The 23,324-nt window shown below is 46.2% G+C and overlaps 3 protein-coding genes across 3 annotated transcripts in view; all 3 read left to right on the top strand.

Moving 5' to 3' along the window:
- LOC146323381 (uncharacterized) overlaps nucleotides 1–7,737 on the top strand; it is a 16,997-nt gene extending 9,260 nt beyond the window's left edge. The window contains exons 15-23 of the mRNA XM_084723931.1: nucleotides 153–299; nucleotides 462–571; nucleotides 708–849; nucleotides 964–1,157; nucleotides 1,373–1,500; nucleotides 2,804–5,700; nucleotides 5,963–6,094; nucleotides 6,401–6,897; nucleotides 7,728–7,737. Coding sequence (XP_084580057.1) covers nucleotides 153–299; nucleotides 462–571; nucleotides 708–849; nucleotides 964–1,157; nucleotides 1,373–1,500; nucleotides 2,804–5,700; nucleotides 5,963–6,094; nucleotides 6,401–6,897; nucleotides 7,728–7,737 — 4,257 coding nt within the window. The remainder of the gene's footprint in view (nucleotides 1–152; nucleotides 300–461; nucleotides 572–707; nucleotides 850–963; nucleotides 1,158–1,372; nucleotides 1,501–2,803; nucleotides 5,701–5,962; nucleotides 6,095–6,400; nucleotides 6,898–7,727) is intronic.
- A 910-nt stretch (nucleotides 7,738–8,647) lies between these two features.
- Nucleotides 8,648–10,431, top strand: LOC146323382 (uncharacterized). The gene is made up of 4 exons (XM_084725576.1): nucleotides 8,648–8,938; nucleotides 9,030–9,182; nucleotides 9,437–9,586; nucleotides 10,330–10,431. The coding sequence occupies exons 1-4, from the start codon at nucleotides 8,906–8,908 to the stop codon at nucleotides 10,414–10,416; spliced, it is 423 nt and encodes a 140-aa protein (XP_084581702.1). The 5' UTR covers nucleotides 8,648–8,905; the 3' UTR covers nucleotides 10,417–10,431.
- A 6,232-nt stretch (nucleotides 10,432–16,663) lies between these two features.
- LOC146323383 (trace amine-associated receptor 4-like) lies at nucleotides 16,664–22,174 on the top strand. Its single transcript, XM_084724208.1, has 2 exons — nucleotides 16,664–16,824; nucleotides 21,259–22,174. The coding sequence occupies exons 1-2, from the start codon at nucleotides 16,664–16,666 to the stop codon at nucleotides 22,064–22,066; spliced, it is 969 nt and encodes a 322-aa protein (XP_084580334.1). The 3' UTR covers nucleotides 22,067–22,174.
- The last annotated feature ends 1,150 nt before the right edge of the window (nucleotides 22,175–23,324 follow it).

A 23,324-nucleotide genomic window follows, 5' to 3' on the forward strand; every position in this document is an offset into this window, starting at 1 on the left:
GTCATTATCAGGATTAAACTCTGATAAACTGCAGTATTTTAAATGTTTGTTACATCGGTGCTTTTTAAATAATCGTGTGAGTCTTTATGGGATGTTACACCCTGTCAGTCTTTACTCACAAGTCTTCAGTATGTCCCTGTCTCCATCTTCAGTCCAGGGAGTGTGTGCTGCGTCTCTCGTCCTCTGAGTGTGTGTTGAAGCGGGAGGCGGAGGAGGGACGGGACGCTGTGGACAAGATGGCCGCCCTGAACTCGGCTCTGGCTTCAGACAAGAGAGACCTGAACAAACAGCTGCTGCAGGTACGACCGCCCCGTCCATCCGTCTGTCCATCCGTCCGTCCATCCGTCTGTCCATCCGTCTGTGCTGCTGCCTGGCTCAGAGTGAGAGACACACACGGGTCATCACATTAATCTGTGTGTGTGTGTGTGTGTGTGTGTGTGTGTGTGTGTGTGTGTGTCCAGCTGGAGTGTGAGCTGTCAGACAGCCAATCACAGCTGCAGGCTCTGAGGTCGGAGGTCAGCTGTCTGCAGCGGGAGCTCAAAACCCTCAACCTGGACTACAGCCAGCTCAGGTGAGTCTGATTTACACGTTTATACCTGAACCCTTTAATCCTGAATGTAAACCCTTTGATCTTATATATAAACCTTGAATCCAGAAAAAAAAAAGATTTAAAGCCGCTGATAAACCTCAGTGTCTCCTGTCCTCAGAGCTCAGAGGGAGGCGGAGGCCGACACCGTCCGTCAGCTGACAGACAGACAGGCAGAGATGGACAGACTGATGGAGGAGAAGGAAAGACAGCTGGTGTCCCTGATGGAGGAGAGACAGAGAGAAGGAGGCAAGCTGGAGGAGGTACAGAGGAGGAGGAGGAGGTGACGGTCATGTGTCTGTGAGACACCTGTGTGATGTGTCCTTCATGTTGTGTGTGTGTGTTTGTGTGTGTGTGTGTGTGTGTGTGGTCCTTAGCTGACCTCCCAGCATGCCTCAGTGTGCGGAGAGTTGAAGGAGGCACAGGAGCAGCTGCGTCAAGTGGCAGAGGAGGTGAGGAGGAGAGACAGACGGCAGGAGGAGCAGCAGAGGGACAACCGGAGGCTGCATGAGGAGCAGGACAGCCAGCTGAGACACAAGGAGCAGCTGGAGGACGAGCTGCAGGAGCTCAGGTAACAAACACACCTGAGGACAGATGATCTGAGGACAGACGGATTGAGGGACAGATAGCTTTAACAAAGTTCACCTGAATGAATAAATGACGGATGATTCAGTTACAATGAACTCAGGTGGAGGACGTAACAACACATTAAATGTTGGTGTCGGTGTGTATATTATACATTATGTCTGTCTCCGTCTGTCTTATTGTCCCTCTCTGTCTCTGCAGGAGTCTGTCTGTGTCTCTCCACCAGCAGCTCAGTCAGCAGCAGAAGCAGCTGTCCGAAGCAGAGGTGGACAGATGTCAGCTGCACACACACATTCACACTCTGCAGCAGACCAAAGAAGCCCTGCAGGGTCAGTGTGTGTGTGTGTGTGTGTGTGTGTGTGTGTGTGTGTGTGTGTGTGTGTGTGTGTGTGTGTGTGTGTGTGTGTGTGTGTGTGTGTGTGTGAGACAGAGAGAAACGTCTCATGTATCACAAACAAACATTTAGACTGAAGGTGGCGCTGTGTTTAATGTCTGCTGTCAGTTTAATTTCTTCATGTTTCTGTGATCCAGGGTCTCTACAGCTTCTGTCATGTGACGCTGAAGTTCTGACAGTTTAAAACTCTCGTTTAGCAGAGAACAAACTCGGGGCTCATAGTGATTCTGTGTGCAGCAGTAAATCTATCGTCTCTGTGTTCTGCATCAGATCGAAAGTTTTAATCAGTGAGTTTTTGTGATCTGGGCCGTTGTTGCCCACAAACCAAACATCACACATCTTAAACCAAACATCATTTCTTACCCATCAAAAGTTCTGAAATGAGTAATGTGTAGACATGAAAGCCTGTGAAACATGAAGAGCGGAGTCAGCTGACACGCCGTCAGACGCTTCACCAGAGCGCACCGCGGGTCAGCTGACCACTGTTTCTGTCTCTGACAGGCTCAGATTGTTCTTGTTGTCTGACAACATTAAGGAAAGGATCACTACAGTCAGAGAGATTTTTTTAAAAGAGGAAGAGACGTTTGGTTTAAACAGAAACAGCTGATTTATTGATCTCAACAAACTCACCAGAATCCTTCATCATCATCATCGTCAGCTTCATTCAAACTTTACAGAAACTAAATAAATCTCAACAAAAACATCTTGGTTCATCTTTCCACTGTCCAACAATCAGCAGCTCTGGTTTGGTCCAAATAAATCCTTGATTCACGACGTAAAGCAGCGCAGAGCGTGAAGCGCAGGTGATGCTGGAGAGGCGCTCCGTGGTGCACGAGTTTATAACTGAACTACAGCAGGAGACACACTTTGAATTCCTCTAACTGTGAGAAAATCTGATGTTTTCACATCACAGATGATGAAGAAAGACGTTAAAATGTGAGTCTGGTGAAACTAACAGCTGTGGGCTCATACAGGAATGTGTGGTGCACTGCACTGTAAAAAAACCAAGGATGAATCTTAGAATATTTGTATAGAACGAATCTGATTCAACTAAAGAACATCTTCATCAGAGACGGACCTAAAACAACATCCTGTGTTTACACTTTATTAGTATTAGTATTACTGGTAGTATCAGTAGTATTACTGGTAGTATCAGTAGTATTCTTGGTAGTATCAGTAGTATCAGTGGTACTGTGATGAGTATGTGATGAAGTGTTTGTTGTGTTCTCTGTGTGAAGGGGAGATCTCGTGTCTGAGAGGAGAACTGGAGGGAACGACAAGCCGCAGAGAAGACGAGAGGGAGAGGAGAGAGAGGAGCGAGGAGCAGACGGAGGCCCTGAGGGAGGAGATGGAGAGGCTGACAGAGGAGGTGGAGGAGCTGAGGAGGAACAAGCAGGAAGAAGAAGACAAGCGGGGGGAGGAGAAGGAGGCGTGGCAGAGAGAGAGGGAGGCTCTGAGCGAGGAGCTGGGGACGAGGGACGGAGAGGTGGAGGCACTCAGGAGGCGCATAGAAGGACTCATGGAAGAGACGGAAGGGAGACATAGAGAGGTGGAGAGACTGAGGGAGGAGGTGACGGAGAGGGAGGCGAAAAACCAGAGACTGCAGGAGGAGGCGAAGAGGGCGGAGGTTAGGGACAGAGAGGAGGAGGTGAAGAGGGAGGAGGAGCTTGAGGCACTCTGCGACCGCATCGAGAGGTTGGAAAGAGAGAAGGAGGAGAGAGAGGAGGAGGTGGAGAGATGGAGGAGCAGGGTCGAGGAGGTGGAGGAGGAGATGAAGAGACTAAGAGAAGAAACCTCCAAACTGAAGGAGGTCAAAGAGGAGGAGGAGAGACTGGGAGAAAAAGGGGAGCAGAGGAGGATGAGCATGGAGGAGGAAGTGGAGAGACTGTTGGAGAAGGTGGGGGAGGTGGAGCTGCTGAGGGTGAGGCTGAGCGTCGCCAAGGAGGAGTGTGAGGAGCTGAAGGAGGAGGTGCAGCGGCGGGAGCGCAGCCTGGAGCGACAAATGTGTGCCGTGAGGGAGCATGAGGAGGAGGTGGAGGAGCTGAGGGAGCAGCTGAGGCTAGCGGAGGAGCGGGAAGAGGAGGCTGCGAGGGAGCAGCAGGAGCTGAACGACAGACTGAAGCAGAGGGAGGCGAGGGACGAACAGCTGGAGGCACTGCTGAAGGAGACCCGGGCGCTCCTGGAGAAGGAGAGGACAAAGGGAGGAGAAAAAGATGATAGGATCTCCTCACAGGTCCGAGAGCTGCAGGAGGCACGTGCAGAGAGCGAAGGAGCGAAGAGGAGAGCCAGAGAGAGGGAGGAGGCCCATGACAGACTGGAGGAGGAGGTGAAGGAGTTGAGGGAGAAGGCACAGAGGAGCACGAAGGAGGCGACCAAGCTCCACCATCTCCTGAAGGAGCGAGAGGAGGAGACACAGCAGCTGAAAGCTGCTCTGGAGGAGCAGGAAGAGGAGGAGGGGAGGGAGAGGGAGGTGCTAAGAACAGAGATGGAGAGGAGGAGGAGACTGGAAGAGAAAGTGAGGGAGGTGGAGGAGGAGCGGGAGGAAGAGAGGGAGGCGCTGAGGAGAGCCAGGGAGGAGTGGAGGAAGCTGGAGGACAGATGGGAGGAGGAGGTGCAGGAGCTGAGGAAGACAGAGGAGGAGAAGAGGAGGTTAGAAGACAAACTGAAGGAGACAGAGGAGGTGCTAAGGAGGGTGAGGGAGGAGAGGAGGAGGCTGCAGGAGGAGCTGATGGAGAAGGAGAAAGAAATGGAGAGCAAAGATGAGGACAAGAGGAAGGTGGAAGAGGAACTAAGGGAGACGAAAGAGGAGCGAGGGAGATTGTTGGAGGCTGAGAGGGGTCAGCACCTCCTGCTGGAGGAAAGGGGGAGGTGCAGAGAGAGAGAGCTGGAGGAGGAGAAGACAGGATTGTCTTTGGAGCTGAGGAGGAGGGAGAGGGAGGTGACAGCTCTCAGAGAGGAGGTGCAGAGGGAGAGGGATAAGGCCCAGGAGGAGCTGAGGAGGCGTACAGAGGAAGCGACAGCTCTCAGAGAGGAGGTGCAGAAAGAGTGTAGGCAGAGGGAGGAGAAGCAGGAAGAGCTGAGAAGGAGTAAAAAGGAGGTGTCAGTCCTCACAGAGGAGAAGGAGGAGGTACAGGACAAGTTACTGAGGACAGAAAAGGAGGTGGCAGCTCTCAGAGAGGAGGTGAAAAGGGAGCAGAGAAAGACGGGGGATGTGCAGGAGGAGTTGAGACAGAGAGAGGAGGTAGAGGAGGAGCTGAGGAGGAGGACAGAGGAGCTGTTTGTACTGAAAGAGGAGATGAAAAGGCAGCAAAGGGAGAAGGAGGCGGCACAGGAGGAGCTGTTGAAGAGGAAAGAAGAGGTGACATTTCTCAGAGAGGAGGTGCACAGGAAGCAGAAGAAGAGAGAGGAGAACCAGGAGGAGATGAGGAGAAGTGAGAGGGAGGTGTCAGTACTCAGAGAGGAGGTGAAAAGGGAACAAAGGGAGAAGAAAGAGGTGCAGGAGGAGCTGCTGAAAAGGAGTGAAGAGATGAAAGCTCTCAGAGAGGAGGTGCAGAGGAAGAAAGGGGAGGCCCAGGAGGAGCTGAAACAGAGGGAGGAAATACATGAAGAGCTGATGAAGAGGACTGAGGAGGCGACAGCTCTCAGAGAGGAGGTGCAGAGGGAGCAGAGGAAGAGGGAGGAGGTACAGGAGAAGTTAAGACAGAGGGAGGAGGTATGGGTGGAGCTGAGGAGGAGTGAGAGGGAGGTGTCAGTGCTCAGAGAGGAGGTGAAAAGGGAACAACACAAGAAGGAGGAGGTGCAGGAAAAGCTGATGAAGAAGGAAGAGGAGGTGCAAAGGGAGCGGGGCAGGAGCAAGAATGAGCTGACAGTCCTCACAGTCGAGAAGGAGGAGGTGCAGGAGAAGTTAGTGACGACAGAGAAGGAGGTGTCAGTGCTCAGGGAGGAGGTGAAAAGGGAACAACACGAGAAGAAGGAGGTGCAGGAGGAGCTGATGAAGAGGAGAGAGGAGGCGACAGCTCTCAGAGAGGAGGTGCAGAGGGAGCGGAGGAGGAGGGTGGAGGTCCAGGAGGAGCTAAGAGGAGTGCAGCAGAGTGTGGAGGTGATGGAGGAGAACCTGAGCTCCCTGCAGACTCAGGTACAGTCCCTCAGAGAGTCTCCCTGTCTGCACAATGCATGATGGGAACTTGCTCTCTGCTGTCGGCCATATTGGTGAGGTCAATAACAAGACCTCACTGCAAAATCCACTGTAACTTTCTTAATTCTGAGACAATTTTCATGAAATTTGGTTTGTTTTAAACGTGAGAAACAGGAAAAATAGCATGTAAAGCCTCGATGTGTGTGTGTGTGTGTGTGTGTGTGTGTGTGTGTGTGTGTGTGTGTGTGTGTGTGTGTTTCAGGTGTGTAATCTGAGTCGCAGCAGGCAGCGAGCGAGGCAGGAGGTGAAGGAGAAGGAGGAGGAGAAGCAGCAGATGAACGATGGTCTGAGGGCGGCACTGGAGGAGACGACCAAGCTGAAACTCCTCCTGCAGGTACCAACTGCTGGAATAAACATCTGACATTTTTCTTTAAAAAAAAGACTCAAACTGATTAATTAATCTTGTCACAATGTTGTCAATTGAAAAACAGGTTCAAACATGTGAAAACAGGTGGAGCACACAGATGGACGTCTGTGAGCTCCACCTGTTTTCACGTTTGAACCTGTTTTCCAACTACTGATCAATCTGGTAATCATTTTTCTACTAATCGATCATTTTCCCACTAATCTATTATTTGTTTGCTCCACAAAATGTTGAAAAGTGATTGAAATTGATGATTTTCCACATTGTGCTGTTCAGGAGAGCCACACTGAGGGGGAGCGTCTGAGGAGTGCTCTGCAGGAGGAGAAGGAGGAGGTGGAGAGGTTCAGAGAGGAGGAGGAGGTGGAGGAGCTGAGAGCCAGAGCCAAGGCCCTGGAGAGGAGGAGGAGGGAGATGATGGAGGAGCTGGAGGAGGCTCGACGGGTGAAGGAGGAGGCGGAGGAGCGGTGGAGGAGCAGAGTGGAGGAGATGGAGGAGCAGCAGGAGGTGAAGCTCAAAGCTCTGTCCAGAGAAATCCAGACACTGAAGGAGAGAGAGGAGGAAGCGCAGAAGGAGGCGAGGAGGGAGGTGGAGGAGTGTAGGGCCGAGCTGAGCCGGGTCAGAACCGCAGCGGCCATGTTGGAGGAGCAGAAAGCAAAGAGAAAGGAGGAGGAGAGGGAGGAGGTGGATGGACAGAGGAGGAGGAGGAGGAAGAAGAGAAGCCAAGGGATGGACGACAAGAAAGAAGAAGGAGGAAGAGGAGAGGTGAGGAGGAGGTCCTTTCTTCTTTTTTTTTATTTTCTACCAGGTATGACCCAATCAAACCACGTTATTTATAATGATATTAGAAAATAAAAACGTAAAATCCTTCTGCTTTCCTTCGTTAATGTAATAAAATAAAATTAGCTGCTGTGACCTGAGCGTGTACTAAAAATTAGCATCACGTGTCTTTGGTGATGAATGTCGAGGACAGTTGACGCTTTGTAAGTCCCGCCCCTTTCTGCAGAACATCAGTCACATGGAAGTATTCAGAACAGCTGCTTGCCTTGTGGATAAGCCAAAAAAATCAGACAGATTTACCCCTGCTGGCCCCGCCCACCACAGACTTTACATCGTGATGACGTCACAGATTTTCGCATCTCTTTTTTTTGCCTCATGGAAAGTTTTACAAATATAAAACCTCAAATTTAATCATATAAAGAGTCTTAACTGAGCTCGTTTACAGTTGGAGGTGTCCGTCAACAGTTTGACGCGCAGGATAATCATTTTTCAGTGCAGTACCACGAGTGACCACTGGGAACATCTGGAGGGAAGGCTGAGTGACGACGGCAAGGTTTTCTATTATAGATCTGATTCATCTACAATCGATGGCTCGTTACATCTGACAGCTAATGTTAGCACAGCGCTGGCTAACTAACTAGCTAATCTACAGTCACCATTCGGTAGTTAGCCAATGCTTTGCTAACGTTAGCTAACTGAATATGTGACCACATATTGTCATGATTCTCCACATCCACGATCCAGTTTTTGCTCTGGCAGCTGTTTGTTGGACGGCAGAGTCTTGATTGATAAAGACGGACTGATAATTGGTTTTATGTCCTCACAGTTGTCGCTGACGTTTTCAGATTCTTTAAAAAGACTGTATGGTATCAAGTGTGACATAACAAGTTTTCAGCCGCATTCTCGTCCCGTCTTTGGACACGAGCCAGACGCTGCAAGTAGATGGGGACAGGGAGGAAAAAAAAGTTTATTATGATTGATTTTCAGTTTAATGTTGGACTTGTGACGTCCTCACTCAGGGCTCAATAATAAGGATTTCCTGCCTCGAGTAAATCTGGCAACCAAGCAAGTGATAAAACAATGACATTTTTGATAATCAGTTAATCGATAAGCAATTTTTCATGCAAAATATCAGAAAATGCTGTTGTCAGCCTCTCAAACATGGAGCTTTCCTGCTTTTATTAGTTATTTTTATCATTTTAAACTGAAGATCTTTGGACATTTTTCACTATTTTCTGATATTTTATAGACGTTGCAGTCGTCGATTAAAAATGATAATGAATTTTAGTCTTCGATGTTATGTGATAACTGCCGATACATTTATTACAGGAGCAGGTAAAAAGTGACTTCAGGTAAGCAGATTTCTGACCCACCTGCCCAATCAGGTGAGTGAAAAAAGATCTGAGAACAGGAAACAGGAAGGGAGATGATTGACAGAGGTTCCACTGTTATTGGAGCACAGAGACAAAATGATGACGTTTTATGTTTTACCAGCAACAAAATCCCCAAACTGTCTGCTTGTTGTCAACACGATACATCAGGATCAATATTCCACCGTTCAGCTGAAGTTGCTCAGAATTCCAACAGGATCACGATCTTTTCTGATCAGTCAGCAGCGTCTGCAGCTGCACGCTGTTAAACGTGGACTGGACCGAGGACGTGATGTAAACTGCTCATGTTTACAGCAGCCGCTAACAAACTGTTGTCCAACATGATCCTGTTATCAAACTGCACATGCAAACTGTAAAAAAGTGTGTATGATCTGTCAGGAGTATTCAACTAAAATTCAAAGACGTCCAGTTAGAGAAAATTTCCTAAAGCAAAGATCTGGAACATCATAATGTCTAACTTGTGTTATAATTTAGATGTTGTTACTTCGCTGTTTTCTACAAGAGACGCAGTAGAAAACACATTTAATGCTTTAATTGTTTGTTGTTTCCTGAGGAGCATCAGGAGGAGGAGGAGGAGGAGCAGATCTCCTCTCTGCTGCAGGAGAAAGAGGAGATGAGGAGGCTGCTGAGGCAGAGAGAAGCTGAGGTAAAAATAATCCAATAAAACAATAGAATTAAACATTTTTCTTTGATTCGTTTTATGACGACATCATAACAGCTGATATGTTGTTGTGAAGGTGTACGCTCTGACTCAGAGGACAGAGGAGCTGGAGAAAGACAGAGATCGAGTCCGATTGGCTCTGGAGAGAACTGAGGCAGCTATGATTGGCTACAGAGAGAGAGCCCACCAACAGGAGCAGAGCACGGGGGCGGAGCCTAACCCAGAGGAGGTCAGTGTCTCTATGATTGGTCAGTTAGTTTGTCAATTCAGCTTCACTCACAGAAAACAAACACAGCAATCGATCAATCATTATTGATGATCATGTGACTGACGTGTGTGTCTGTGTGTGTCTGTGACTGACGTGTGTGTCTGTGTGTGTGTGTGTGTCTGTGTGTGTGTGTGTGTCTGTGTGTGTGTGTGTGTGTGTGTGTGTGTGTGTGTGTGTGTGTGTGTGTGTGTCTGTGTCTGTGTGTGTGTGAGCAGGGTGTGGTGGACAGACTGGTGGTTCTGCAGCGTCTGGTGGCTGAACTGGAGCTGGAACAGAAACGACTGAAGAAGAAAAACTCTTATCTGGAAAATCAGAGAGACAAACTGAAGACGGACAGAAACACACTGAGAGACACACTGAGACAGGTAGGTACACACACACACACTGAGACAGGTAGGTACACACACACACACTGAGACAGGTACACACACACACACACACACACACACTGAGACAGGTACACACACACACACACACACACACACACACACTGAGACAGGTACACACACACACACACACTGAGACAGGTACACACACACACTGAGACAGGTACACACACACACACACACACACACTGAGACAGGTACACACACACACACACTGAGACAGGTACACACACACACACACACACTGAGACAGGTACACACACACACACACACACACACACACACACACACACACACACACACACTGAGACAGGTACACACACACACACTCTGAGACAGGTACACACACACACTCTGAGACAGCTACACACACACACTGAGACAGGTACACACACACACTCTGAGACAGGTACACACACACACACACACACACACACACACACACACACACACTGAGACAGGTACACACACACACACACACACACACACACACACACACTGAGACAGGTACACACACACACACACACACACACACACACACACTCTGAGACAGGTACACACACACACTCTGAGACAGGTACACACACACACACACTGAGACAGGTACACACACACACACACTGAGACAGCTACACACACACACACACACACACACTGAGACAGGTACACACACACAGTTGTTTGATGTTTTTGTGATGTTTGTTTCATGTTGTGTGTTTCAGGTGGAGGAGGAGCGCTCGAGGTTCAGACAGCAGCTGACTGACAGTAGCAGATCTCAGGTGAGACACACACACACACAGGTATATTAGTGTGTGTGTGTGTGTGTGTGTGTGTGTGTGTGTGTGTAAATCTGTTGTGTTTTGTTTTTTTAGGTGTACACAGACACCACAGAAGAAGAACGTCTGAGGAGCAGAGTGAAGGAGCTGGAGGAGCAGGTTAGATCACCACAGAAGAAGAGTTTTAGGTTTTTTCAAGGTGTCAGGTGGATGCTGATGATGTCACTGTGTCTCCTCCCCTCAGGTGAGTCAGCTCCATCTCTCATTGGTTATGGACCAGCAGCAGAGGGAGGAGTTCATCCAGCAGTCCTCCAGGAACAGCCAATGGCTGCTCTCCCTGAGACATGACCTCACTGACTCACTGGACGCTGTCACGCGCCGTCCAATCCCGTCCGTCCTGGAGTCTGAGACACAGCGGCTTGACCGCAGCCTAAGGGAGGAGGAGCTTAGGATGTCGCTCAGCCAATCGTAAGGCCTGGAAGATAAAAACTGTGAGCTGAAGCTTCTAACCAAAAACTTTAAACCAAACAGCGGCACGTTTGTCCCTAATGAAATGATTATTTGAACAGAAAAGGAGATGTTCTGAACAATTCGTTGAATTACAAATTCTCACAGAGCCGCCTTTTTAATACGGCAGTGTTCATGCACATCTCACTGCTGATTGGTTAACACCTCTGACACACACACCAAAAAACACATGGAAACGTCGTACAATCTGGAAACCACAACAAAGTGCTGTGCCATCTGCTGTGTACTGTTGCTATGGAAACAGCTTTTTTTTTTTAAAGGAAATTAAACACAATGCAGAGTTTGAAAGCTGTCCTCTGACTGGCTGTTTGTCAGATCAAAGCCTGATGTAGGCTGCGTTCAGGAACCACACCCTGCTCACACCAGTCTAAACTGATTTATTGATCACTGACTACTAAGAGACAACAAATTACTATTTAGACACCAAACAAAAAACTACAGAGACATTGTGTCTCTTTGAGTCCAGGTGTGCAGCCATGAAGGACAGGTGAGGGGTCTGTGTCTGCAGGCTCATAGTCCTATGATCCGTCCATGTCTCAGTGAACATGAACTGGACCAGAACTAAAAGTGGTTTAGTTAAGTTGCTGCTGTGTGTTTCCTGTCTGTATCAGTGGACCACAGACAGTCTGTTAAACCCTCACATGACCTGCACAGAGACGCTGCTTGGACATTTTGTCTTTAATATTTCACTGTGAAACAGGAAGCAGGTTTCTTTCTTCAGTCTCTTCTTCTGCTCCTTTTAAAACTTCTTAACGTTCACTTGGATAATTTTTAAAGTTGTTTGTTTACAAGAAAACAAATATCACTGAATCAGTTACTGCAGATAAAACACACACACACACACACACAAACACACACACACAAACACACACACACACAAACACACACACACACACACACACACACACACAAACACACAAACACACACACACACAAACACACACACACACAAACACACACACACACACACACACACACACACAAACACACAAACACACACACACACACACACACAAACACACACACACACACACACAAACACACACACACACACACACAAACACACACACACACACACACAAACACACACACACACATTTTTATCAGTTCTTTGAAGGTCAAACTCCACTAAATGTTTACTGAGTTATTTATTGTTGTTTATTTGTATTTATTTTGTATTTTCATTTCTTGAGAGCCACTGTGGGTGTGACTCATGTGGAGGTCAGAGGTCAGCTGTATATCTGTCTAAATTTCAATAAAAAACAAAGTTTTGATTTTTTTTTCAATGTGATTATTATTATTTGAGAATTTTATGATACAATAACTGCCTCAGAAAATATCACTGTTTTACCCAATAATTATTATATTATCATGGAACAATGAGCCTTAAAGTTTCACACACACACACACACACACACACACACACACACACACACACACACAGAGGAGGCCATTAGTTGCTCCTGACGACTGAAACGTCTCACAGCTGCTTCATTAGTGTCACACGGAGACGATCAGAGGTGTGAGGAACTAACGAGCTGCAACACAAACACATGATGCAATCATTGATTATTTACACATCACTTCTGTTGTGATGACCTCCACACACACACGCACACGCACACGCACACACACACACACACACACGCACACACACGCACACACGCACACACGCACACACGCACACACACGTGCGCGCGCGCACACGCACACACACACACACACACAGTAACTCACTTATTTTACGAACCGTAGAACCGTTCACACACTTTCATGAATCCTTCATGTTTTTATGGATGTTGACCTGAACATGCACTCACAGTCAAAAGTTCCTCCAAAGGAAATTCACTCCAGAATAATCAATGATTTTTATCCTTCCAGTGAATTTTTAAGATTGGGTTTTGAGAATAATGTTTGTGTTTTCTGTAACAATGATATTGAAACAACAAAACATCTTTTTACTTCATGAACTCAAACAGTTATTCTCTCTTTCTCTCTTTAGAGAACCATTAAAACCACAACAGCACCTGCTGTAGATCTCAGCAGTGTTCTTGTTTTATGTGGCCTCAGATCCAGGAGCAGTAATGTGGATTCTGTCCTGACTGTGGCACAGTGCCAGGATTTTAATTTTGTGTGGGCCTTTACTAAAGTTAACACTGTTTCAACTGGTAATCTCACTTTAACAAAAATCTCTGGTTTCATACTGTGGATGGCGACGAGCTCTTCCAGTTGATTATGACACTTTTAACATCTTTTGAACAGTTTCAGTGCAGAGATACTTTATTATTTCAACACGGCAGTTTGTATTTATTTCAAATGGCACAGGATATGCCATTTCATGCCAACATGTATGCTAACAGCCCGGTCATCTTGTCAGCTGGCGAGGTATGCTGGGCGTCCCGTTAGCAGGACGACACATCTCCGAAAACGTTGGAGCAAATTTTAAACTACGCGCTATCCTGATGAATCGACCACAGATTCTAAGGTTTAATGTGTACATTCTCACATAAAATACTCTTAAAATTTCATTCCATGGTACTAAAACAGTAATATTTCGACACTTGTAACTTAAAGTTGTGGGTCCTCTGCTCTGCCATTGTTGCTACGAAATGCATTCTGGGATACGTGGCTGCCCCAAGTGCACACAAGTCACCACCCGATGCATCCTCGATAAAACGGGCGGGGCAAGAACACATCCGGGTATCTGACTGTACTTGGCGAGATGCGGACTTTTGAATTGTTACAGTACTTGGACTGAGACTGATGACGTTCCTCAAGAACACAAGAACACAAGAACAGAGAAGAACGCATGTTGAGAAACGGCCAATGATAAGCTTTCCTCAGTACACCGGTCATCATTGTCTGCTGAACAGCCACCATAGTGTGACGTGTGTGCGACCATAACATATCTGGTGTGACAAATTATGGCCCACTGTGATTGGTCCAGACCTCACATCCAGTTCAGTCCAGATGTGTTTTGTGGACTTGGAGAAGTCCACAAAGTGTCCCCCAGAGAATCCCGTGGGCGGTACAGGGACGGTTGCTAAGAGGTCAACCAGGTAGGCTAGGTAAGTTCATGGACAGGATCTAAAGGCTCAGCCGGGGTGGTGAGTGTTCGATTTGGGAACCTCAGAATTACGTCTTTGGTTTTTGTGGATGATGTGGCACCGGTGACGTCGGCTCACACTGGACCGACACAGTCGAGTTTGAAGCGGTCCTGAGGAGCATCAGCTCCTCCAACTGCCCTGAGCAGAGTTCAGGTATCTCAGGTCTTGCTCATGAGTGAAGGTAAAGTGTGAAATTGACAGGAGAATTGGTGCTGAGTCAGCTGAGCCTTAAAGAAAAACTTTTGATTTACTAATGGACCTTGGTTTCAGCCCTCACCTGTGAGCTTTGGGCTGAGACCAGAAGAATGAGATTATGGGCACAAGAAGCCAAAAGGATCTCAGACATCCAGAGGGAGTTTGGAGTAGAGATGCTGCTCCCTCCTGTTAAAAGAAGCCGGTCGAGGAGGTTCACCATCTGATTAGGATCATCCTGGCGCCTTCCCCTTGGACACTCATATGGTCCAACTGATTCCTGCACACAAGCAGAAATTAAAGCTCACTAAACCTGCTGTGAGGACATCAAAGACATGGACCTGCCAGGCTGTGGAGGATCTTCGACCCAGCCTGGGTTGTACTGACTGGGATGTTATCAGGACTGACACCAACAGTCAGGAGTCCATCAGCTGACTGGTCTGTACCATCATGATCCAGGACGAGTTGTAACAACGACAAACTCTGGTTTACAGTTCAGGTTGCCAAAGGAAGAAGCATCCAGGAGTGGAGACTGGGACAAAGAGTCAAAGCACAGATGAGAGGTGACAGAAGCTAAAAGACCAACTACAAACCTGAAAGCCCCCGACTCCGTTAATGACTTTCACCTTCATAATGAACTGACTGACTGACAGATCCAGCCTACCAGCTCCACCTCCTCCATCACAGCTTTGGCCCTCCACAACTGCCCACCTTAGTGCGCCCTTCCCCCTCTACCACACTGATACCTCCGTCCATCCTGGAGACGGATAATAATAAGGTCTTTTAGAAGCAAAACCCTGCAAAGCAACCGGACCTGATTCTGTCAGCCATGAAGTCGTGTTAACAGACATCTTAAATACCTCACCGGACCATCAGCACCAGTTGCCCTCTGCTCTCCTCCCAGTGCACCAACAACTGCACCTCCAGTAATCAGTCCATCGAGCTCACTGGAGTCATCTCTGGTGGGGACAAGTCAGATTTCAGGTGGGACATTGGCAGTCTAGTGACCTGGAGCAGTCAGAACTTGGATGTTTGAAGCTCTAAGACAGTGGAGATGATTGTAGACTTCAGGAAGACACCAGCCCCAAACATCCCATCACCTTCTGAGTCCCCAGTCAACACTGTGGAGACGTTCCACTTCCTGGACACCGACATCATCCAGGACCTCAAACTGGAGCTTCACCAAGACGGCAGCGCCGAGGACAAGATGATGATGCACTTCTGCACCGCCATCATCCGTCCATCCTCACCTCCTCCATCATCACCTGGTACGCTTTTCTCTGTTTATTGTTTACTGGAGACACTTAAAGTCCCTGTTTATCATTTATATTGACGAAGGATACATGATATTGGATTATTGCTGATATTTGATATGTCGATATTTTCCAGCTCATTTTGTTCAACGCTGATATCTGCTGTTTTTTCAGCTGATGTCAGAGAATCAAGTCTCTCCTGCAGTAAATTCACACATTATTCTGTCTGCTCTTATTGTGAAGGCCCACTGGCAGACACAGACATAAAATCCAGTGTTTTTCAAAATAAAATACATTGCTTTCCAAAATAAAATGCAGTGTATTTCAAAATAAAATAGAGTTCTTTCCAAAATGGTCCCATTCTCTTGGAAAAATCAGAAAACTACGGCTGGTTAGTTTTTTTTGTTTTTTTTTCATTGTGGTGTTCACTGATTGGTCGTAATGATCTGCATGAGACTTTTAATTTGTAGTGTTGAAGGAATGTGATTGGCCGATGCCAACCAATCACTGCAAACAGCAACTTTGACATCTGCTTCAGCCACTTTAACAAACAGCAGACACACCTGCGTCATGTGATCATGATTAAAGCGTCATCTTATTGGCTGTGTGGATCCCCAAATATTCACCATATGAACATGTAATAAATGGTTTATAACACCTTATGCTTTGGTTATGACGTTCTAAATGTTTATTAATGTAATTGTTCACAACTAGGCGTCCTCCTGTGGACGGCCGGAGGTGAAGGCTGCTGTATTCATAAATAATAAATGACAAACAGTAAAAAAAACAGCAGTAATAATATAAAATATAATAATATGAGGTTACAGCGTATACACTCATTATGATCTGTTATAAACTGTTTACTACATGTTTATGTATGATTAGAAATGCTACATTGGGGAAAATCAAGTGTTACTAATGATTATAATTATTCAACTTTAGAATATGTAAAAACTTGACTTTACAAATTTTATAAGTAAGTGTTTGTTTTAGGTAAAGGAACTTTCCATGTGTTCTGTTGAGGAACACTGACTGAGAACACAAGTTTGTTTGTTCAAAAGAAAACTGCATGATGATGATGATGATGATGATGATGATGAGGAGGAGGAGGAGGAGGTTAGTGTCCATCAGGGATGAAGGCAGCAGCTGAGGAGGAGAGATAAATGAAGTGTTGTCCTCTCAGAGTTTCTCCTCCTGATGATGGAGGAGTCTGAACTCTGCTTCCTGCAGCTCAACACGTCCTGCAGGAGACCCAGACGTCCTCAGGCCGACGCTCTGCTCGTCTACATCCTGCTGTTCTGCGTCTCTTCGCTCACCGCCGTGCTCAACCTGCTCGTCATCGTCTCCATCTCGCACTTCAGGTATGAACCAGGTGAGACGAGTCTGAGCTCAGATCAGTTTCATGAAACGTTGAGAATTCATGTCAAAATAAAACTGGAAAATATTCAGGAAGGAGAAGAGAAGAGTTGGATTTGTTCAACGTTTCTCTCAGCCTTCATGTGACCTCACTGTTGATTTAGTTTGTGCGCAAATTTTTATTTTGACATTCTCATTTTTCACCTCACTGCAGATTTTTTGAAGTTAATTTAATGAATACAGGTAAATAAAAACACACAGCACTCACACAATATGAAGACACGATAAAATAAATAAATAAAATTAAAATGATCCCTTCAGCAATTCAAATAATTAGATTTGCAGTAGCTGTATAATTAGAAAGTGAAGTATAGACATGGCAGGTAGGTTGTATTTATTCTTATTTTTATTTTTCCAGAAGAAACTTCACACTGTGTTTTTTTTATGGATCCTTCTGAACGTCCTCTGGATCAGATCAGTTCTTCACTGAACTTCAGTTCTTCATATTTGACCTGACAGTTAAATAAACTGTTTATTTAAAACAGTTTAAAGGTGTAAATTTAAAAGTTGGTGCAGAAACAACAAAGAGACAAACTCAAACACGTTCAGCTGTTTTTTAGTTGTGATATATTTTCATATCTTCAGTAGAAAAATCAGGAGTTCAGGAGGAATTGGTTCTTTTGTAAATTATCCTGAATTTTTATTTTTCCAAAATGTTGAAACATTAGATTCATCTTTCCAACAGGATCAGTTTGCTGGAGAACAGCGACGCCTCTGTTCTGTGAAATGAACCTTATCTTTGATTCTGTGAGTCTTTTTTTATTTGCACAGGCGTCTGTTTTTACTTTCTGTCTCCAGTTCACTGAAAGCAGCTGGTTGAGTTTTAATATTTCTGAACAAACAGTTTGTTAAAATGTGTGAACAAAGTGATTTATTATTTTTTTTCTTTCGGTTAGTTTTTTATACCTGAAATCAGAACCAACATTTGTTCTTGTTTCTTCGGTGTGTGTGTGTCTGTGTGTGTTATGTGACTTCAGGTTCTTACAGTTACAGTAAATACATTTATACATAACTTTTTTCTTATATATTTTATCTAAGGCTGAAAGATTGTGAAACAATATCTACTCGACCGACACTGCAACTGTGATATGACTTGTGATATTTGTAGGAAAGATGATTTTTACATCATTATTCTCATTTTCATTTAAAACTTGATTACTGGTGTGATTTTTTGAAGAAACAAAGATGTTTTCTTCAGTCTATAAAAATACGATGTGTAGATCAGGACGTTTCTGCAGAACCATGTTTCATTTCAAAGTGTAGTTTGAAACATTTTGCATGTAAAACATTTTGTGCTTCCTGTGATTTGAACATTACCGTAGGCCACTTTATGATTTCAGTATAATTTCGATGAATTGTTCATGTGGTGATAAATGAGACGAGACAGAGACAGTTTGTTTTACTTTCTATTTGTCAAACTGCTCCTCTTACGCACTAAACGTCTCTGTCTCGTCTCACCTCATTTGGTTCTGTGTCGTTTTGCTCTCTAAAGAAATGAATCTATTGTAACTTCAGTGTCTCTCACACAGCGTGGGAACTTTGACACTCAGCTTTCTGCTTTGAATCTGAGTTTTCTTTAACCTCACTCTTGATTTCACTTGTGCACAAATGTTGATGTTTCAGTTTTTCTTCACATCACTGACTAAAGTTCCTCCTGCAGAGTTTCCACGTTTACAGAAGCTAATATTTAAAAAAAAAGAAAGAAAGACATGTTTTAAAATCATTTCTGCATCATTTTCTCCATGATGTCGTCTCCCTGCAGGCAGCTTCACTCCCCCACGAACCTGCTGCCAGCGGTGGACAAAGTACTCGAGTATAGATAAAAGTACAGATACTCCTGCTCAAATATTACTCAACTACAAGTCAAAGTGGGTCAGTCAAAATTTTACTCAAGTTAAAGTACTAGAGTACTTGCTTTTAAAAATACTTAACTATTCAAAAGCACAAAGTAATTTTCTAATATCAGTACTTTGTTGTATTGTTTTCATGATGCATTTACTGAACCTTGTAACTCTGAAACACCTGATGATGCTCTGACCTGCTTGTAGAACCACAAAGTCTATAGAAACTTCAGTATAGTAACGTAATCAAAAACAAAAGGGACAGTTACTGTCATTTTCTGAAGTAACTGTATTAAAATCACCACATTATATAATGTGTCCATGCTCCCATTTGCATATCTAGTTTTAAATGCCAGTAGAATTGCAAACAAATAAGAGCAATAATTCTTTTTGCATATAAAACTGGAGTTACACTTAAATATCATGTATTCAACGTGTCCCAGAGTGTCTCCTTCCTCCTGTTGTCTTCCACTAATGGGTTTACAGAAATCCAGTAAAAAGTTCACACAACAAAAACATGATAATCCAGACTGCAGATGTTCACAGCACTTCCTACATTGGAATCTCCGTCATCACGTTGTGAACATGAACTATCGTGGTTTTCTTGCACGTCTCAACACAAAAAAAAACAATTTTCTCTTTTTGATTCTCATCCCAGCCGCTTCGCACTCGGCTGCAAACTGCTCCAGTACCTGCTGAAGGTCCTGGTTCAAAGGAGCCAACAGAACAACATCATCTGCAAAAAGCAGAGATGAGATCCTGTGGTCCCCAAACCGGACTCCCTCTGGCCCCTGGCTGCGCCTAGAAATTCTGTCCATATAAATAATGAACAGAACCGGTGAGGAAGGGCAACATGCACCGGGAACAGGTCTGACTTATTGCCAGCAATGCGAACCAAGCTCCTGCTCCGGTCATACAGAGACCGAACGGCCCTCAGCAAAGAGCCCCGAACTCCATACTCCCGAAGCACCTCCCACAGAACGCCACGAGGGACACGGTCAAATGCCTTCTCCAAGTCCACAAAACACATGTGGACTGGTTGGGCAAACTCCCATGAACCCTCAAGCACCCTGCGGAGGGTATAGAGCTGGTCCAGTGTTCCACGACCAGGACGAAAACCACATTGTTCCTCCTGGATCCGAGGTTCGACTATCGCCGAATTCTCCTCTCAGATACCCTGGAATAGACTTTACCAGGGAGGCTGAGGTGTGTGATCCCCCTATAGTTGGAGCACACCTTCCGGTTCCCCTTCTTGAAAAGAGGGACCACTACCCCGGTCTGGCAGCACTGTCCCCAGCTGCCATGCGACGTTGCAGAGGCGTGTCAACCAAGACAGCCCTACAACATCCAGAGACTTGAGGTACTCAGGGTGGATCTCATCCATCCCCAGTGCCTTACCACTGAGGAGCTTCTGAACCACCTCAGTGACTTCAGCCCGGATGATGTATGAGTCAACCTCTGGCATACCCGAGTTTTTGCTTCCACAACCACCCATGCCGCAGCACGCTTGGCCTGCCGGTAACTGTCGGCTACCTCAGGAGTCCCACAAGCCAACCAAGCTCGATAAGACCACCATGGGGATTGCCACTGCGGCAGGCACCGGAGACCTTACGGCCACAGCTCCGAATGGCCGCGTCAACAATAGAGGTGGAGAACATAGTCCATTCAGACTCAATGTCTCCACCCTCCCCCGGGGTCTGGTCAAAGCTCTCCCGGAGCCCTGGGATTGGGTTGTCGGGGGCCCCGCCCACGACTGCCACCCAAACCACACTGCATCGGCCCCTTCTGAACCCTCCCGCGGGTGATGGGCCTACGGGAAGGTGGGCCCACATCGCTCGTTCGGGCTGAGCCTGGCCGGGTCCCGTGGGCAAAGACCCAGCCACCAGGCGCTCGCCTGTGAGCCCCGACCGCAGGCCTGGCTCCAGGGTGGGGCCCTGGTAACGCCAATCCGGGTGACGTAGAGATCCCTGGTCATGAACTATTCATTGGGGGCATTGGAACCGCTCTTAGTCAAGGAGGGGCTACCTGGAATTATTTCTCTTTTTCTAATTATAATAACGTCTTAATCTTTCTCCTGCCGCCATTACTGAGGTTTATTTGACTGAAAGAGGAGGAGCTTGTTTGTTCTTGTTACAGCTGGATGATGTATTACATCAGTCCCAGCTGAGAGCGGGTACTGTGATTGGTTCTCTTCTGTGAGGAACACAGCATGCGGCCAATCACATTTTAGAAAAGAAAAAATGGCAACAGCTGACTTCACAGTTACACTTCGCCTAAAAGTAACGAGTAACAACAACCTTCATGGAAATGTAGTGGAGAGAAATACTCAAGTAAAGTACAGATACTCCAAAAATGTATTTAAATACAGTACTCAAGTAAATGTACTTTGTTACTGTCCACCCTGCTGCTGCTGCTCTCCCTCCTCGTTGTCGGCCTCGTCTGTCTCCTGACAGTTTTTCGATGATATTGATTGATAACACTGATGATGATGATGATGATGATGATGATGATGATGAAGATGTTCTCCTGTCCCTGCAGGCAGCTCCACTCCCCCACCAACCTGCTGCTGCTCTCTCTGGCGGTGTCGGACTTCTTCGTTGGTCTGCTGGTGATGCCGGTGGAGATCTTGTTCACGGTGACGTGCTGGGTTCTCGGTGACTTCCTGTGCGCTCTGTACTTCTTCCTGCCTGTCACTCTGATCTCAGCGTCCGTGGGCAGCATGGTGCTGATCTCGGTCGACCGTTACGTGGCGATCTGCGACCCTCTGCGGTACCCAGTGAGGGTGACGGAGCGTCTGGTGGCGGTCAGCGTGTGCGTGTGTTGGCTCCTCTCCGTCCTCTACAGCGTCTTCCTGCTGTATGACCACCTGCAGCAGCCGGGCAGGTACAACACCTGCACCGGGGAGTGTGTGGTCAACATTGCCGGAGACGTCGACCTCATCGTGGCCTTCATCCTCCCCATCACCGCCATCATCCTCCTGTATCTCAGAGTCTTCGTGGTGGCGGTGTCTCAGGCTCGGGTCATGCGCTCTCAAGTCACCGCCGCTGTCACGCTGCAGCTGTCGGTGGCCACGAAGAAGTCTGAGCTGAAGGCAGCGAGGACTCTGGGAGTTGTAGTGGCTGTGTTTGTGGTGTGTTACTCTCCGTACTATTGTCTGTCTCTGACAGGAGGGAACATCATGATTGGCTCATCCACCGAGGCGTTCATGAGCTTCCTGATGTACTTTAACTCGTGTCTGAACCCGGTGATCTACGCGTTGCTCTACCCCTGGTTCAGGAAGGCCATCAGACTCATCGTCACCCTGCAGATCCTGAAGCCAGGTTCCTGTGAGGCCAACATGCTGTAGACAGGAGACACGGTTCCACCTAAAGTACATGGAACCTTTAGTGCCAGGAACTTGTTTTCAAGAATTAAAATGTTCTTTCACCCTGTTGTTTCCTCACCGTCTAACGATTAGGGAATCCCAAAAAACGTGGTATTTGTCCTGTGGCCTGAGCCTTGTGTCCCGAATTTCTCCAGGTTTATCACAGATTTTCTTTTTTTTTTCCTTTTTGTCATCAGAACCTGTTTTTGTCTCTGTGCAGCGACTATCAGCCTCTAAACATCTTTGGTTTTCACCGAACACAGCTGCACGGATACATCCACGCTCCCACGCTCGCCGCTCGTCCTCCTCAGAAAATGACGGACGATCAGAAATGGAGACTAATGAGAGGAGTAATGAGACGACGGAAATCGAGTCGACAAAACCGAACACCAGGCTCACAGATTCAGACTTTAACTCTGGAACCAACGCAGGGATTTTTAAAATGTCTCATGCAAATTTCAGATGTTTTGGACGTGTTTTGGATTTTGCAGGAAGGATTGTGATGTCACTTCCTGTCTCCACTAGGTGGCATTACAGAACAGTCACTAATTAAATGTAATGTTCCAGTAAATAAAGTGAAGACAACACTGCGAAAATGTCATTTAAATCAGATGATCATCACACCAGACTTACTTCCTGTTGTCAGCAGGTGGCGCTATGACTATGATGTAATATTGTCATGTGGATGTCCTCCGGTCAGGACTCGTATCAAACGTGTGTGAAACGTGTGCTCAGGTTCTGTTGAACACTTTTAGCCTCAAAAATGTGATATTCATCATCATCTGCAGGCATCGTTTTTAAAACTCACGTTTTGTTGTTTTCATCTTTTACACGTCATCAGAACGCGAGAATCAAAGTGAAAGTCAACATGAAGAACTTTTTCTCTCCCATCAATGAAAGACATTTTAAAAATCCCTGCGTTGGTTCCAGAGTTAAAGTCTGAATCTGTGAGCCTGGTGTTTGGTTTTGTCGACTCGATTTCCGTCGTCTCAATACTTTATGGATAAAATATTAAAACTTAAAAAGTTGTTTATGAACCTAAACTTTGTCTAAACTACCAGGTTAAAGCGACAGGAGACCTCATGGTGGACTGGGACCTGAAACAGACGAGTTCTTAGTTTTTTATTTTTTTCTGATAGCGAATCTTTAACTCTGAAATAAACAGCTGATGTGATGAAGAACAAACTGCTGAAAAATGTGTTTGACATCATTTTTTTTCTTTTTCATTTTTAACATCAGG

Source organism: Lutjanus erythropterus, chromosome 8, assembly GCF_056507025.1.
Source record: "Lutjanus erythropterus isolate fLutEry1 chromosome 8, fLutEry1.hap2, whole genome shotgun sequence".
Classification (NCBI taxonomy): Eukaryota; Metazoa; Chordata; class Actinopteri; order Lutjaniformes; family Lutjanidae; genus Lutjanus; species Lutjanus erythropterus.

What these genes read in the sequence shown, in the direction of transcription:
- LOC146323382 (XM_084725576.1), top strand. Translation starts at nt 8,906, where the DNA reads ATGAGGAGGCTGCTGAGGCAGAGAGAAGCTGAG. An exon ending in TGAGGCAGAGAGAAGCTGAG is followed by an intron (nt 8,939 to 9,029) that starts GTAAAAATAATC and finishes GTTGTTGTGAAG; the next exon opens with GTGTACGCTCTGACTCAGAG. An exon ending in TGAGAGACACACTGAGACAG is followed by an intron (nt 9,587 to 10,329) that starts GTAGGTACACAC and finishes TGTGTGTTTCAG; the next exon opens with GTGGAGGAGGAGCGCTCGAG.
- LOC146323383 (XM_084724208.1), top strand. Translation starts at nt 16,664, where the DNA reads ATGGAGGAGTCTGAACTCTGCTTCCTGCAGCTCAACACGTCCTGCAGG. An exon ending in GTCTCCATCTCGCACTTCAG is followed by an intron (nt 16,825 to 21,258) that starts GTATGAACCAGG and finishes CTGTCCCTGCAG; the next exon opens with GCAGCTCCACTCCCCCACCA.